At 45.4% G+C, this 17,221-nt stretch overlaps 1 protein-coding gene across 2 annotated transcripts in view; it reads left to right on the forward strand.

The window, feature by feature from the left end:
• Positions 1-17,221, forward strand: part of HMCN1 (hemicentin 1) — a 1,785,366-nt gene that overhangs the window by 1,726,440 nt on the left and 41,705 nt on the right. For both annotated transcript variants that reach the window (XM_069641364.1, XM_069641365.1), the window contains one exon: positions 14,469-14,588. In XM_069641364.1, coding sequence (XP_069497465.1) covers positions 14,469-14,588 — 120 coding nt within the window. The remainder of the gene's footprint in view (positions 1-14,468; positions 14,589-17,221) is intronic.

Below are 17,221 nucleotides of genomic sequence, written 5' to 3' on the forward strand. Positions count from 1 at the left end.
AGGCCTGGCTCCTGCAGCATTAGTATTTGGTGAATACGATCTCCCGGGAGACTGCAAGGAGGTTCTCGCCAAGGCTAGAGCATCGTCTACTCTGAAATGCTACAGACATAAACGGAAGAGATTTGCTGCTTGGTGTCATTCCCAAAAGATCTACCCACTGAGGATCAAGGCTCCTCAGCTGCTTCCATATTTGCTGTTGTTGGCCAAGTCGGGGCTGGCCCACGCTTCCATCAAGGTTCATCTGGCGGCTATCTCCCACTGCACCAGATCCCCAGCACGACCATCCGTGTGGTTGCACCGAATGGTCAAGGAATTTGTCAAGGGACTATTCCACTTGTTCCTGCCGGTGACGGCTTCGGCCACGGCATAGGAGCTGAATGTGGTGCTTATTAGGCTCATGGGACCTCCGTTCGAGCCTATGCAACGCTCAAGTCTTTGTTGTGGAAAACTGCTTTTCTTGTGGCCATCACCTACGCACGACGAGTGGGAGAGATCCAGGCCCTCTCCTGTAAACCACCTTACTTGACTTTCCATGAGACGAGGGTGGTGCTGCAGACGCACCTCTCCTTCATGCCCAAGGTGCCATCTGTCATGATCTCTGCTTCCAAAAGGTCAGGGTTTTCCCAACTCCCTTGGAAGCAGATCCATAACCCAGGTTCCAAGTGCCAACCAGTCCCAATTGGGACCTTTTGGACCCAGTCCTGGCGCCAGTGGCACCAGGCTCATAAATATGCCCAGTCCCAGCGCTGGAAGCGCCGGGCTCATAATGCTTGGGTGGACTTACCTTCAGCAAACCATGCTGCTTACTTGCCTGCCAGTTGAGCCTCTGATCCTCTTCTGTTTGGAACTACTTTTCCTGATGGGTGGGGCTGGAGCCACTCCCTAGATTCAGAACACTGGAACTCTTCTGGAAGGCAGGAACTCTTTTCTTACCAGGAACTCTTTTCTTACTTAGGCGTGGCTGTGGAAGGAGACACCTAAGCACTACAGGAGGCTATTTAAACCACACCCGGTGGATGAATCTTGCTTTGCGTTATTCTGCAACCTCTGCAGCAGAACGCTCATCGTGTCTTCTGCATCCGGTCCTGGGCCTAAGGAAAAAGGCTTACCATCCTGAATCCAGTCTTCAGCAACACCTATAAAGACAAGAAAGAACAGGTTAGCTTTCCGGCATCTGAAAGGCAAAGGCTTACCATCCTGAATCCAGTCTTCAGCAACACCTATAAAGACAAGAAAGAACAGGTTAGCATTCCGGCATCTGAAAGGCAAAGGCTTACCTACTCTTCGTGCGCTCCGGAGGTCTTCACACTGCATTCCGGCATCTGAAAGACAAAAGTTTACCAACTCTTCGCACGCTCCGGAGGCCTTCGGTGCTGCATCCCGCATCTGAAAGACAAAACAAGGTGCGTTTAAAGACATTGGGGAACTTTAATACTCACGTGCCATTACTCCTTTCCACATCTAATCCAGTGGGTATTCCGGCACCCTGCAGCCGCTCCGAACTCGTACCTGCAAAATAAAAAGACAGTTAGAGCGCATAGTGAAGCAGGCAACAAGCGCTTACTTACGTGCTTCCAGGCGCTTCTATTCATCACACGGGTTCCATCTTCAACTCACTTCAGCCCGTCATCCGCCATCGCCGGAACCCTGCAAAACAAGAGACATCATTACTAAAGACTTTAAAGACATTTGAATGACTCGAAACTTACCGTTCGTGCAGTAAACGACGGACAGCAGTCCTCTGAAGTCAAGAGGCCTGCGCTACCTATCCAGTGAAGAAACTGGTTACAGCACCCTGCCCCGAGGCAGATGGAGAGCTCGGCATTCACTTACCTAAGGTGAGAGCGTTAACCTTTGGGGGTCTACAGGAGAGGAGAAGAGGAAAGAGATAGGGACACCCCAATAACCCCAGTTCATTAACCCCATATTTTCTATCTGCAGACATCTTACTCTACACGTCAGACATACAGTGCACAGAGGTCCAGCCCAAAGAGCCAACCGGGTGCTACACATCACCTTTGAAGATACGGTAGTCGCCCAGTCAAGACCGGCGCCTCTGCGAGAATCAGGTGAGCGTTACACCATCAGACTTTCATCTAAACTAACCCTTGGTGTTACCTGTGTTTTTTCCGACGTTTTCGTCGCCGGCTGAAAGGACTTTGCACTCGCTGGATGTGGCTAGAGCGCTGACGTTTTATGTGGCCCATACAAAGCGTTTCCGGAAAACCTCTCAACTTTTTGTGAACTTTGGCCTTGTGAACCATGGGAATGCCCTCTCCAAGGCTTCCAGTTCCAGGTTGCTCTCCGGCGGTATCTCCCACTGTCACTGGTTGGCAAACCGACCGCTATCTGGCCGTCTGAGAGCCCATTCCACCAGAGCGATCGATGCTACAATGGCGTTCCTATCTGGGGTGCCCCTGCTGGACATCTGCAGGGCTGCTATGTGGAGGTCGACAAACACCTTCAGGAGATTCTACTGCATCGACAGGGATTACAGGGAGGAGTCCAGAGTCGGCCAAGCAGTGCTGCGCAACCTGTTCGTTTGAAAGTGAGCCTGGTGAGGAGGGAAGAGATGCTTATGTTGAGCCTTACCACCTCCATTTATTGTGAATGTGTGTACTGCTATGTATTCTTTATTCATGAGCATGTGAATCCATGCCAGACCCCATGCTGGAGAAGGAAGAAGTTACTCACCTGTAACTGTTGTTCTCCAGCATGGGTCTGGCATGGATTCACATGCGAACCCTCCCGCCTTCCCCTCTGCGGCTCTTCTCTTGGTCCTACTGCTACTTTACGTGCTACCAAATCTGTAGATGGCTGCCAGAGGAGGGGCTTCGGTAGAAGGCAGTCATTGGCTGGGGGCAGTATGACCCAGAGCTCAGTGATTGGTTGTTAGGAGAAAGACAGTTCAGAAATGAAACTGAAACTGATTTTTTCTTTACCAAGGATTCCCAGCCTGACGACGGGGAATATTCATGAGCATGTGAATCCATGGCAGACCCACGCTGGAGAACAACAGTTACAGGTAAGTAACTTGTTCTTTTTTTACTTCACCAGAAAAATTCCAATACATGATTTGCTAGTACCACAATGTGCTAATAGTCTTATAGAACTCAGAGGGTTCATTTGCCTCAAGCCGTAACTTGGTGCCGGGTCACTATCCCATGATAAAGGACCCTCGATCTATAGGGTTATAATATATACGTATCCCCATTAAGCATCTACAAAGATGCTATTTAACACCCAATAGACATAAAAAAGCATCCAAAAGGTTAGCAAAGAGAGCAACAATTTAGGCATAAGTTATCCATTTGGTTTGTTGGTGCCACCCCAGGCTGCCTGTACAGCATACATCTAGAAACTGTTTAATTGCATTTTACAGGTTGAAATAATGTTCATAACTTAGGATATGTATTTTGGCATTTTAAAACATAAAGGGTAGACACTGTCTTAAATGCTTTTTATGGTGGTGTCATTGGTAACATTTAGAAGTATGGCGGTGATGTTTTAGATGAAAAACAAAGTTCCATTGTATAGAGACGTGGTCAGAGAACTGATTAGATGGTTATGCTAGGTACTAGACACTATAATGTTTGCAAGAGTTCAGAACAGTAAAGATCGCTCTGTAAAGTGTTGGTGTTTCCCATGACTTTCTGAACACCTCTGAAACCAGGACCTGTTTGGACTTATGATGAGCATGGTTTGGCAAAAAATAAGGATCAAGAGTAAGGATGAAGAAAGCGTAATGGACTTAAAGAAATTACAGCAGAATAAACATCCCTTTATATTGCATGTGTAGGGACCTTTATTTATATCCTATATCTGCTAAAGGGCATTCCCTACTGTTAGAAGCTGGGATCTATATGTAGTATTACCTAAAGATGCATATAACAGACTCCTATTAATTCTTTATTCCTCTTCTACTTTTACTAACATGTAAATGTACCACTCCTATTTGACACTTTACATCTCACAGTCTTTTACTTCAATTGACCTTATTATGTAATTCATCATTAACTTGGAATATCCAATATTCTTTTATTTTTTCTTGTATGGAATGTCTTCCATATTCATGCACTTCATGTTTAATTCAACATTCAAATAAAAATGCATTTGGAAAATGTCATCATTTTTTTCCTCCTCTTTTTTTCGTTTCATGATTCCCCCTGCCCCACATAAAACCTTGCAATATTATTCAAACAACACTTGTAATTATGTTTGGTGTTTGCAATAAAGCATTCACATAACCATCAATTCAAATACAAAAACCATATATTTACCTCATTACAAATACATACAAACATATGACATGTATCTTAAATCACGTGTCCACCCTAGTTCATGCATGTAGTACCAGAAAAGTCTAATACTATTTGCGGACTACCTAGGAGGTATCTGTGCTTGTTTTTCGCTCCCCTACTATTTGCCTTAGCTATGATTTTGCGCTCTGGCCAATAAGGGCAATTACTAACATGAAGTCCCTGACTTATTCTATTTCTTTCTCTTTCTACTGTGGCGACCTCCTCTATGGGTTTTAAGGCATAACATCTTCAAATGTATTGTTGGGGTACCATAATTTAAAATGGAAAAAATAGTAAATTAAAGGAAAGAACAACCTCAACAATTCTTCTCTGCCGTAATTGTCATGATCTCTGCTTCCAAAAGGTCAGGGTTTTCCCAACTCCCTTGGAAGCAGATCCATAACCCAGGTTCCGAGTGCCAACCAGTCCCAATTGGGACATTTTGGACCCAGTCCTGGCGCCAGTGGCACCAGGCTCATAAATATGCCCAGTCCCAGCGCTGGAAGCGCCGGGCTCATAATGCTTGGGTGGACTTACCTGCAGCAGACCATGCTGCTTACTTGCCTGCCAGTTGAGCCTCTGATCCTCTTCTGTTTGGAACTACTTTTCCTGTTGGGTGGGGCAGGAGCCACTCCCTAGGTTCAGAACACTGGAACTCTTCTGGAAAGCAGGAACTCTTTTCTTACCTAGGCGTGGCTGTGGAAGGAGACACCTAAGCACTACAGGAGGCTATTTAAACCACACCCGATGGATGAATCTTGCTTTGCGTTATTCTGCATCCTCTGCAGCAGAACGCTCATCGTGTCTTCTGCATCTGATCCTGGGCCTAAGGAAAAAGGCTTACCATCCTGAATCCAGTCTTCAGCAACACCTATAAAGACAAGAAAGAACAGGTTAGCATTACGGTCTTCAGTGACAGCGCTTCACTTACCTGGTCCATCGGCTGTCACCAACGCCTCGCGCTGCATTCCGGCATCTGAAAGACAAAGGCTTACCTACTCTTCGTGCGCTCCGGAGGTCTTCGCACTGCATTCCAGCATCTGAAAGACAAAAGCTTACCAACTCTTCGCACGCTCCGGAGGCCTTCGGCGCTGCATCCCGCATCTGAAAGACAAAACAAGGTGCGTTTAAAGACATTGGGGAACTTTAATACTCACGTGCCATTACTCCTTTCCACATCTAACCCAGTGGGTATTCCGGCACCCTGCAGCCGCTCCGAACTTGTACCTGCAAAATAAAAAGACAGTTAAAGCGCATCGTGAAGCAGGCAACAAGCGCTTACTTACGTGCTTCCAGGCGCTTCTATTCATCACACGGGCTCCATCTTCAACTCACTTCAGCCCGTCATCCGCCATCACCGGAACCCTGCAAAACAAGAGACATCATTACTAAAGACTTTTAAAGAATTAGAATTACTCTAAACTTACCGTTCGTGCAGTAAACGACGGACAGCAGTCCTCTGAAGTCAAGAGGCCTGCTCCCCTTATCCAGTGAAGAAACTGGTTACAGCACCCTGCCCCGAGGCAGATGGAGAGCACGGCGTTCACTTACCTAAGACATCTTACCCTTCGAGTCAGACATACAGTGCACAGAGGTCCAGCCCAAAGAGCCAGCCGTGTGTTACACATCACCTTTGAAGATACGGTATACGCCCAGTCAAGACCGGCGCCTCTACGGGAATCAGGTGAGCGTTACAGTAATAGTATCACTATATCAATTATGGTCCTTCTTGAACCTGTAAAAAAACCCAAAGCATGTGTAGCCTTAAGGGTCTACAATAGAGCTGACCAATTTAGGTAAAGCCCGGTGGTGGTGAGGTTCTATGTTCTTTTACCGGCAGTTTTGTTTTTAAATGCGTTTTTTTACAAAAACGTTTAATCAAAAAACTCATTGAAAAATGATTTTATTATGTAATCCCTATCCCTAACCCCCTGCTCCTTTTATCCTCATACACACCCCTCCTTTATTTACTGATGAGTTTTTCGATGCATATTTTTAATTAGAACACTCATTGGAAAAAACTGGCAGCAAAACAGCTGTACACCGACGGTGGAGGTAACAGAGTTTAAACATTAAATCTATAGAGGGGAATTTTAATATCTGTACTTCAGACAAAATATGACAGTGTCTCCCATTCCAACCTGGTGACTGCAAACGACACAACTTTATCACTCTCATCATTCATCATAGATTGGACATCTACAGCATACCTGACTCTCAACCGAACCAAGACTGAATTCATTCTTCTTGGAAACAGCATCAGTTGAAGCCAGATCCAGACCTGCCCCAATGATCTAAACCTTGAGTGCTTCATTCCCATCTGACCAACCACACCAAATCACTTGTATTCTAGGTCAACTGTGACATCTCTTTTAAGACTCAAAACAACATGAAAAGTACAAGACCATGTAACCACCCGCCGCTACCACCACTGGGAAAGACAAGCCATACCTTCCTGAAGCAGACTTTTGGCCTGCCTTCCAAAGACTGGCCACTGTTCAACTGACTGGTGTCAACACTCTTCTCCTCTGTGTCACTGCAGAAAGCTGTCATATCACAGGACTGAGGATGTACACCATATCACTCTGACCCTGCACTAGCTGTACCTACAGGTCCGAATCACCCACAAGACAGCCTAGACAAACTTACCATTAGTCAAGGCAGACAAAACACTAGAAGTATGGGCATCATCAGATTGGAAACCCTAAGAACTGCAAAAAAGCAATGACCAAGAGCCAATGCTCCTCCAACTATACACTGAGAATAGAGAACAATATTGTGCCTGACATCACGCTCTCTCCTGCAGTTCATGAAGGGCCTGAAGATGTATCTCTATGAATCCATAGAAGATCCCAACTCAGAATATGTCTGCTTTTACCCCTTTGACCTGTGGCTTTTAACACTCTGTAACTCCTCTATATTCTTCTAACTGCACCCATAATACTGTATATTGTGCGAACATATTACTGTATCCCCTTGTTGTGCAGCTCTCTGTTCCTTCTCTGCTGGGTGTGCACTCTATAAAACCAAACACATGCATACATGATTGACATTTCTTATGGAGCTGACTAAATTGCATGCCCGTTCAGGCTTTCAGTGGCGCTGCACACATTTTCCTTGTTCAAGGTTTATTAAGTAAGACAATGGGTTAAGGTAAGTCACAACCTAAAGGTTCCTGTGACATTCTCAGGCCCAGGGCTTCTGACTTACTGCCCAGGCTCATCTGCAATCAGTATTCGACTTTCATATTTACTGGGTCCCAAAAAACTGCAATCATCAACTAATGCTTCACCAGAGGAGCAGTTCCCTTCATATCTAAGGATCCAGTTGTAAAACTGGCCCACTACTTAAATTGAACCCCAGTATTCCAGTCCAAATTGGATGCATGTAAAACCTCCCCAACATTTGCATACTAATGCAAGGTTTTATAATATGATGACTCACGATTCATGTCATGCAGGTCTGTCTGCTGGAGCCTTTCCAATGCGACTTCAGACAAGATCAGTCTGCTTATTCTTGTAGTTTTGGACTTGATGGGCAACTTTGAGGTAATTAAACCGCAGTTACACCTGGATTGCATGCAGGCATGTCCTGGTATGTCAACACTGACAGAAACTTTACTTTTATAGTTAACATGATTCCACGGGCAGGTATCAACTGACAGTTCATGATGAATTTCAATATGTATTCTGATGAAACGTCAATCTTGGGTGAAGATAATGCGGTATTCCTCATGTTAGGGGTACACTATTTTCCCAGATTCTGTGCCCATGTCCATAAACAATGGCACACCCACAAGCACCTTCTCATACTTTGCAGGGACTTAGAATGGTGTCCAGTTTTAAAATCTCTAGTAAACATTTCACACAGCTGGCCACAACATCTGTCTTGCTTAATCCCAACACATTTTTCAACTGATCAATCTCAAAACTATCCAGATCAGAGCAATTCTGAATTTCCGGAATAGTCTATGGAAATGTGTCTTATTTTGGACTGCCACTAAACTCCCAGCACCAGCATTAATGGAAAGCCACTGAAGTCATCTTCATCTAACCTCTGTGATGACACACACGATTGCCAATGTTTGAACATTGCTGAGGTATATTGCTTCGACATACTGAGCCTCACATACAGATTTGTGTGGGAGAGGAACCAATTAGTCTTTGTGAAGGCAGTCTGCCTAAACCTTAATTTAGGAGTCAGAGACTGGCACTACTAGGCCTATACGGTTCTGCCTCCTGTCAGCACATTTAGCCTTTTAAAACCTCGGATGGACAGCGCAGTTCTCTTTACCACTTTGCTTTTCAACACTTGATAACTGGTCCAATTGACAACATTGGGCCTCATTACAGGTCCGACGGTAACACTGCCGGTGCTACCAGCGAGTTGCCGCCAGTCCGTATTATTTTACAAGCACCTGACTTGCCTGTGCCACTGGGAGATTACAATTCTGGCGGCCCGGGAAGTCAGGTGTCGGTAAACTGTAAGTCCCCATTTCCATAGAGTCCACTAGGACTCTATGGGAGTGGGGACACGGAAGCTCTGGCGCCATTGCTAAAGGTTCCAGTACTTCCATGACTGGTTTGCCTACCGTGGCCTCTGCTCCCAGCAGGGTCAGACCTGTCGGGCACAGCGGCTCTGGCAGGCAGACTCAGAGTTTGCTGATCTGGAAAGAAGGGTGCCGGTGAGCTTACCAGCACCCCTGTTTCCGGACCGGCAAACTCCTAATGAGGCCCATTGTCTTTATCCTGCCTGGATTGTTTAATGATTTAATGGTTTCCCTAATTGTGACCATGTTCTGGTAAATGTATTTTGCTGACATTAAATATTGATGTGTTGATTAATGTTGCATCATCCTTGCAGCAAATTATAAAACATTCTTCTAATTAATTTCACTGAACATAAACCTTGCAAATGATATATTCTCATCAATAATCAGGTAATTCTCTTCTGCTATATAGAAGGGAGTCAGTCTCTTTGAATGTGTTCTACTGAGTCTAATTTCCTCCTTTGCAAACTGTAGTTCTTTCTTTGATCTGGTGTAAAAAAAATGTACCTCTGTTCCGTAATTGCATTATGTTTGCTCACTTGCAACATGTAGACAGTCACCTATTATGTACTTACAAAGTTAAGTATGCATTCTTCTGATTTACTGCTGCATTTACTTTGAAGATATTTCTAACATGATGAGCAAACAGGCAGCTATTTAAAATGCACTTTTGAACGCATTTATATGGGGGGAGACCCCCCATACTCCCTGTTACCTTAAAGTATTACCCCAACACACAAGCCACATATACAAGCGTTTAAAAGTGTATTTTTAAATGTAGGGTTTTCGGCCCTGGGATTATTACTGTGAGTTTGCCACTGTAAACGGAAATCTCTGGGTTAGATATGGCACCTCCCCCATCTATAGAATCTCTCTTATATAGAGTTATTAATAGTCAGGTGCAAGCATCTCAGATCCATCAAGAAACTGTAGACTGACTAGGTGGGGGCCCAAGTAGCTGGACATTATCACAGGGAAGACCTGGGTGACATTTTTATACATTTCGAGATATTGGCGGCTCAGTTTCATTGGAACATCTCAGATAATGAATGCTTGCTGGACCTTCACTTTTAATTAAATAAAGACCGCACTCCTGGGGAAGGTCAGACAAACCAAGTCTTTCTTTTAGAGGAAGCACCGGAACACTCTGTTACTCCCAAAGGAGATCCCGATGGAATTAGCAGGGGGAATCCAAAATGTTATAAATCAGTTGCTGGGGAGAAAGTCCTTACCAGAAGTCTGTGAAGTCCTAATTCTGGAGCAGTTTATTATGCTCTGCCTGCCCATCTCCAGAGAGCTGTTTTACCACAACCTCAACCTTCATTAGAGGCTGCTATTCGAATCACCCAGGTGCGCTCAGAGGCTGAGGCTCCCAAATGTTTTAGACAACATGGGAATCCCCTGAAATCAGAGAGAGCTTAAACCCCCTATTAGGAACATTCACCCTTCCCTGGCCAAGGGCTGGGAATGTCCACCCTCCAGTATACAAAAATAGAAAGAGGAGGTAATAAGGAGACCGTCACCCCCACCCTAAACCTCCTCCAAACCTTGTGGGATACCAGAAGAGGCTATGAGTATGACACAACATATTCCTTCTGCAATCCCCATCTGTTTCTCATGTGGAGAAAAACAGCATTATTCCAGCTCATGTCCAAAGAACCAACCCGAGGAACACATGGAAATAGGTTGGGTAGACACAGAAGAATGGAGAGAATGAGACGAAATCAGAGAGGAACATACTGAGGAAAAAGACACCCTTTTATGCAACAGCAGTCCCTTCAGGTTCATGGCTAATGCCTCAATTAATTTTGGCAGCCGACAGACTGCCATTTGTTCTGATCTGGTTTGTCCAGAAAACTTAGACTTGGACAAGGCTGTGAAAATAACCTGCATCCATGGCAACACTCCCGTTTATCCGACGGTCCGGACCTTAGATGTCAGGGGAGATCCAACTGACCTGATGGAAGCAGTTCTTACAGGGCTACCCAAAGGAGTAATTATAGAGACCGATGTCCCAACATTTCCTGACCTCCTTCAGCAACAGCTGCTCCCCCCCAAAACCAGAGAAAATAAATCCCCTCTGTCATACTGGGAGGAATTCCCAGAGGAAAACCAGGAACCACCATGGCTTTGGGGGAAGGGAATCTATACCCAAGTGGACAGTCAACTAGAGGGAGCTCCAAACTAACGGAAGGGGTACGTCTCAAATCCAGGGAATTCATCCAATTCCCCCAAGTGTAAGCCATCCCTTTTGGGACTAGTGAGGTGAGCCCTGCTATGGTTAGCACCCTCTAGAGGACAGGGCAAGCGGGATCCCAGTACAGGTACGGGTAGTATAGCTCAGTGGCAATGCGCTCGTCTTGGAATTAAGATGACACAGAGAAACACAGGTTTGAATCCCGGGTCCGTGCTTAGAAACCTCTTCGGTATTAAGTGCGTTATAAAAAAACAATTATAATTTTTATTATTATAATAATATTAAAACCCAATGGGCATTACCTCCTTTGGGGGCAAGGAATCCCCAAGTAAGGGTTTTATTATACCTCCCTGCAACCCGGATTCACCAGTGTTTTTTGGCTATGTGAGCATTGAAAAGTACAGTAGGGTACAAGGCCTTTTTAATGGTGGATGGTTCCGTTTCTAACCTGGCCTTGGTAACGTCTCTGCATGAGGAGCAGAACTAATGGAGCATTTCCTCCCATTTCGGGGAGGAACTTAAAGGACTGTGTCCCCTGCAGTAAGGAGAAGAACTGGCCTGAGGATGAGAGGCCTAAGCCTGTGCCGAGTCCAGAGGAAGGGATGTCTACCCTCCAGGATGAACCTGAAGGCGGGGCCAAGAAGACAGTGTGGTGGGCGAAGGAAACTGATGACCATGGAATGCTGCCGAGTCAAGGAAAGACGGAGAGACGAAGAGAGCTGCACTGCCAAGGGACCAAGAGGCCAACCTGCCACATACACAGCACACCAGTGTCCAGCAGGAGCGACCCCAACGTCCTGTCACTCTGAGAGAGGAGGAGCGAACAATGAAGACATCACAGTGGCGGTTCAGCACTGAACGGAGTAGCTGCCTCCACCAACACTGCCAAGAACCAGGTACATAGCCAACAGAGAGGGAGGAGGGCAGTGAGGCACTGAAATACCATACAAGGGGGTGAATGCACTACAAAACCCTGATGGCCTAAGAGGCCAGGTAATCCATGATGGGCTGAGCAATGAGATAACCCATAATGGGGTGAACGCACTACGAAACCCAGGTGGCCCGAAAGACCAGATAGCCCACGAAGGGCTGAGCAACCCCATGAGGGGGTGAGCATATTATAAAACCCATGGAGCCTAAGTTGTCAGATAGCCTGCGACTGGCTGTTCAATGAGATAACCCATGAGGGCATGAACACACTAAAAAACCCAGATGGCCTGAGAGTCCAAATAGCCCATGAGAGGCTGAGCAACGAGATGCCCAACAAGGGGTGAAACTAAAGAGCAGTCATGAAGGGCTGAAAATCCTTCTAGCCTATGCAAATCTGAGTATTCAGGCATCCCACGAAGGGGTAAGAAAGGTGATAAGTTGAATTTAGCTGAAGAGCCAGGAAGCCCAGGCCTGAACAAGAGAGAGATTCCAGATGTAGCCGAATACCAAGACTCCAAGCTCGGGTAAAAGATCTTCCCAAGTGAACCAAGGGAAACAGACTGACTCACAAAGCCTGTTGTGACAGACAAGGAACAGATTCACAAGACCATTTATTCCAATTAGGTGCAGAACTGTTTGAACTGATCAGGACATTTCCTTGAGAGTCCAGAGCACTTGGCTCTACCAAGAGGAAAAATCTGAAAGACCCATTTTGAACTGGTGCAACAGGCCAAGACCTTACAGAAAAGAGAACCAGGCTTACCATTGGTTGGAGGTGAGAAACCAGCCACCCCAAGACAGGAAACGGGTGATTTTTCTAATCTAGGCAACGTTTATGTTGTTTTCTCATTAGTGGTAGGGACAGAGTAGGTTATACTAGGTTTGGACAGAGGATGGAATTTATGTGAGACATCCTGACGAGCACTAGTTTATTATTTTCTTTGAAGCAAATGGAATCCATAATCTCTTGAGTTGGGGACAGACGAGGCATTAATTCCTTTAATTAAACCACTTAGTTGAAAACACGTCTTCTCGTCTGTCTCCTTTTATCTTATTGCAGAAGGTTTTGACATTTGTCTCTGTATCCATTAAACAAATATTAATTCATGTAAATCTCTGTCTCTATGTTTTGACAATGTTGACCTTTGCTGATGTTTGAAGACTAAATGTATAGGGCTAGAAGGAAGGTTCGACAACATGGTATGAAAAACCTTAAAAAGCACATTGCAAGCTCACTCATGTAACTGATAAAATCCAGGGTAAATACGTGTTATCTCACTGCTACAAGGAGCAGTGCAGATACATTGAATCTATGAAATATTTCTGGGTAGGTTATACTAATTGGCACTGAGGGGTTGGGGTGTGTTTGACATGGACATTAGTACCTGGCGAGAGACAGATTTTTACACGCAATCTGATTGGCTCTCTCCAGGGCTTTACCCGACAAAGAATTCCTCGAAGCTTAAGCTTCCTTCACATCCCTGGCGGGGGGTCTGGCAGCCCCTCAGCCAAAGAGGAGGCTCGGAACAGGGAAATTCCCACTCCAAGCCACCGCATGGCTGGAGGCTGCCATCCTCCCCAGCCGGGGATTCAGGTAAGTGTTTTCTCCCCCCCCAGCGATCCGCCAAACAATCCCCTCCCCACCCTCCCAACCCCACTTACCTTTCTTTTTGTCCTGTTTTAGAAATCAAACACACTGGGAACACTTCTGTCCCCAGCGTGCCCGCTCCTGATGGCTGCCATGGAAAGAGGAAACTGACTCCGTTTTCCCTTCCCCAGTGGCCATTTTTTTCAAAAGAATGCTATTAGTACCCCGGTCTTGCGGGCTGGTGTACTAATAGCAATAAGCCCCTCGCTGCGGGGGCATTACTAAGTCAGGTAATGCTGGTGGGCTTTGCTCTGGCCTATAACTATGGGCCCCAGGGCATTACCTGACTCGGTAATGCCCCCTCGGCTCAGGGCTTATTGCTTAATTATACACAGAAAGTGAATGTCTTGAAAGTGCTACTGACTGAGAGTACAAGAACAAATCAATCAAAGTCATCAAAAAGGCCATTCCAATGGTGGGATGTGGTCTGACCTAATCTAAAGAATGTGACTTTAACTGGGAACATGTGTAATGAAGGTAGGCGGCACGCAGATGTACACAAAGTGATAACTCAGCTGAAGAGCACACTTCATCTGAGTAGCAGGGTTGGATTGAAGATTTATCTAACATTGAACAGAGTGTACAAAGAAAGGAACTGATCACATATCAACAGCCATGAAATAGCTTCACACTTTCAAAGTCTAGAAGGTAGTATCTTACGTAGAGAAGATGGGCTATTAAGCACATACATGAACATCATTGAAGCAGGTAATCAGCCCGGCTTCACACTGTAGGAAAACAGATGGGGTTTTTCTATAATTTATTAGAAAATGTGACTAATTTTCCTCCCTGTTATAGCTATGTTTTTTACAGCTCCTTTTGCCATTTGTGTGTTTCATGCAGATATCGATGAATGTGAAAATCGGGACGTCTGCCAGCACGAGTGCAGGAATGTTCAAGGAAGTTATCAATGCCTCTGCCCATCGGGCTATCGCCTGATGCCCAATGGGAAAACATGCCAAGGTGAGACTACAAATGGGTGGCCATGTTCTTTTGGAACTATACAGTTAATTCATGGCATGATACTGTTTTCCTTATTTCTCAATCCAAGTTAAAGGAGGCCATCGAATGGGTATTGATCAGTTTTTGGGAAGCTTTTTGCACCACCCTCTGTTGAGGGCTGTGTAGTCATATAACCTGGTAGAACAGTGTGTCACCCAAAAGGAAAGACCAGAGGTTCCAATTGCGGACGTAGAGAGCAAGGCTAGGCATCACAAAAGAATACACCATACAGGTTTACTGACGAATATGCACTTTCATCACATGGTCACATATATAATATCTATGACCAGAAAAAATGTACTCATGTGAACCATACATAACACACAATAGAGGAGCATTGTGTAGTTCTAAAAACAGTAAATGGTCAGTTAACACCCAATTCACTCTTCACCCATATCTGGTGGCAGACACTACACTTATGGGCCTCATTACAAGTACAGCGGTACGGTGTACAAAGGCTGTGATGCAGCAGTAATTTTATTACCACCACATTTCTCCACCGCTGTACTACAAGTTTGGTGATAAGGTGAAGGATTTACCTCCAACATAAAACTGGAGGTATATCCTCCACCTTCCTGCCAAAAACTGTCAGGATTACCACCAGTGGAATTACTGCTGGCAGTAATTCTGTCAAAAATCCCATGGAGAGTTATGGACTCCAAAATGGGGATTAACACTGTCCTACCACCACTTGTAGTAAATCCGTGGCACAAAGTGGTGGTAGCGGTGATCGAGTTTGCCAGTAATTCGGCACATTTACTGCCAAATTACCACCAAACTCCTAATGAGGCTCATCGACTTTTAGAGGTGAGTTCTGAGTAGATCCATTGACAATAAAACATAAATTATTATCATCATATTCAGGACGCAAGATACCACACAGAATGTATTTACAGTCTTTCTCCTGCATTCTAGGTGAGAGTTATACTGGGCTACAAAATGTGCAACAAAGCCAGGGGGCTTCCCAAGTCCAGGATATGCTTTACTCATATTACCTACGCCCACAAGGGCATTTTGCACTCCAAGGAAGGAAACATGAGCAGCAAACAATGTTACATTATATATTCAGGGTCAGGTTTTAATATAAAATATATAAATAAACGTGTTTAATAAATCTGGGGTAGTAGCTAAAGCTCGAAGGCTTAGTGTAGAACTGCAGGGACCCTTGGGGGATCCTATGGAAATGTCACTGTTCAGGTAAGTAGCCTATAATGTACTTTGTAGTAGTTATTTAGTTGTAGAAAGTGAGCCATTGGAAACCACAGGACAAAGTCTGTAGGCTAATCTGCAGTTACAGTGTGTCCCAGTTCCTCCAAACAGGTAGAAAGAAGAAAACAGTAACAGACCAAAGAGGGCACCAGTAGATCCCCTCAAGAAGAGATGCTGTACTATGTTCAAGGCCCAGCAGCCACAGGAGAATAGAAGCAAGAGTTTGCCCAAATGCAAAGGAATGGAGACATATGGTTGGCGGGGGCCTGCAGAACTTGACAACCATGTACCACCGAGCCGTGAGGGTAAGTATCAGAACAATCCACCAACCCTATGGTCAGATGTTGGTACCCATGGTGTTTGTTCAAGGAAAGGCAATCACAGTAATGCGAAACAACCCTGTTAGTACAAATCTTCTTTTACAGGCCGAGATGAAGGACCTAGTCACAGAGGGAATTGAAGCACAAGGCATCAACAACCCCAACAGCCCAAAAGAGGAATATATGTCCTTTCAGAAGAGTGTCACCTACTATCGAGAAGTGAAAGCAGTGACTCCAGGAGGACAGAGTAGCCTGTGCAAGACTAGGATTTGGCAGCCCAGCAGTCAAATCTGGACAGCGCCCATCAAAAATGGTCCCTGCAGCAGGGCAATTGTGGAGGTGACCCACAACAGCACAGAGAAGCACAGTAGGCGGAGTGCTGGGTCCCCAAATACATTCAAGGTGGCAGCAGCTTCCAGCACCAAGGCAGGCAATCCAGCCAGTAAACATCAGGGAGCATCAGTTAAAAGGCCCAGACAATAGTCCAAAGATGGAAGGCCTGGGCCAAGCAAGTGAGGAGTACCAGTGTGAGGACGAGGATGATCCAGACAAAATGTCCAGCAGCTAAAAACACAGAACCAGGGCCCAGCCAGTGTGGAAAAACATAGCCTTAACATTGCAGCAGCTGCCTAAATGGCAGACAATCCTCCAGCAGGTAAACCAACCTTCTCCCCTTACAAAAATCAAGAAACCTGTTTGTAGAGACAGGATTTCCTCCCCTGTATGTACCCACACTGACAGTGGCTGGCCTATGACAGCCCACCAATCGCACTAGGGAATTTAAAACAAAGGCATTGGCAGCCAGCCGTTCAGGTTGGCCCCAAAACCTTCCAAACACCCAGAACCACCCCCAGAGGAAGAGTAATGGCCTGCCCAGGAACTGGTCAAGACCAGTTCAAACCACTATTCAGTGTGTTAGGATGGGTTCAAAAAGAGCACACAATGCCCATTTTAGTCCCTCTTTGTAGTTTCACTGAACAAAAATAAACCCCTAAAACAAAATGGCAAAGAGTAAGACTTACAAAACATTGGTACCCCAATGGCCACCAAAAGCGAACACAGCTT

Source organism: Ambystoma mexicanum, chromosome 1q (genome assembly GCF_040938575.1).
Source record: "Ambystoma mexicanum isolate Mex_15411 chromosome 1q, UKY_AmexF1_1, whole genome shotgun sequence".
Classification (NCBI taxonomy): Eukaryota; Metazoa; Chordata; class Amphibia; order Caudata; family Ambystomatidae; genus Ambystoma; species Ambystoma mexicanum.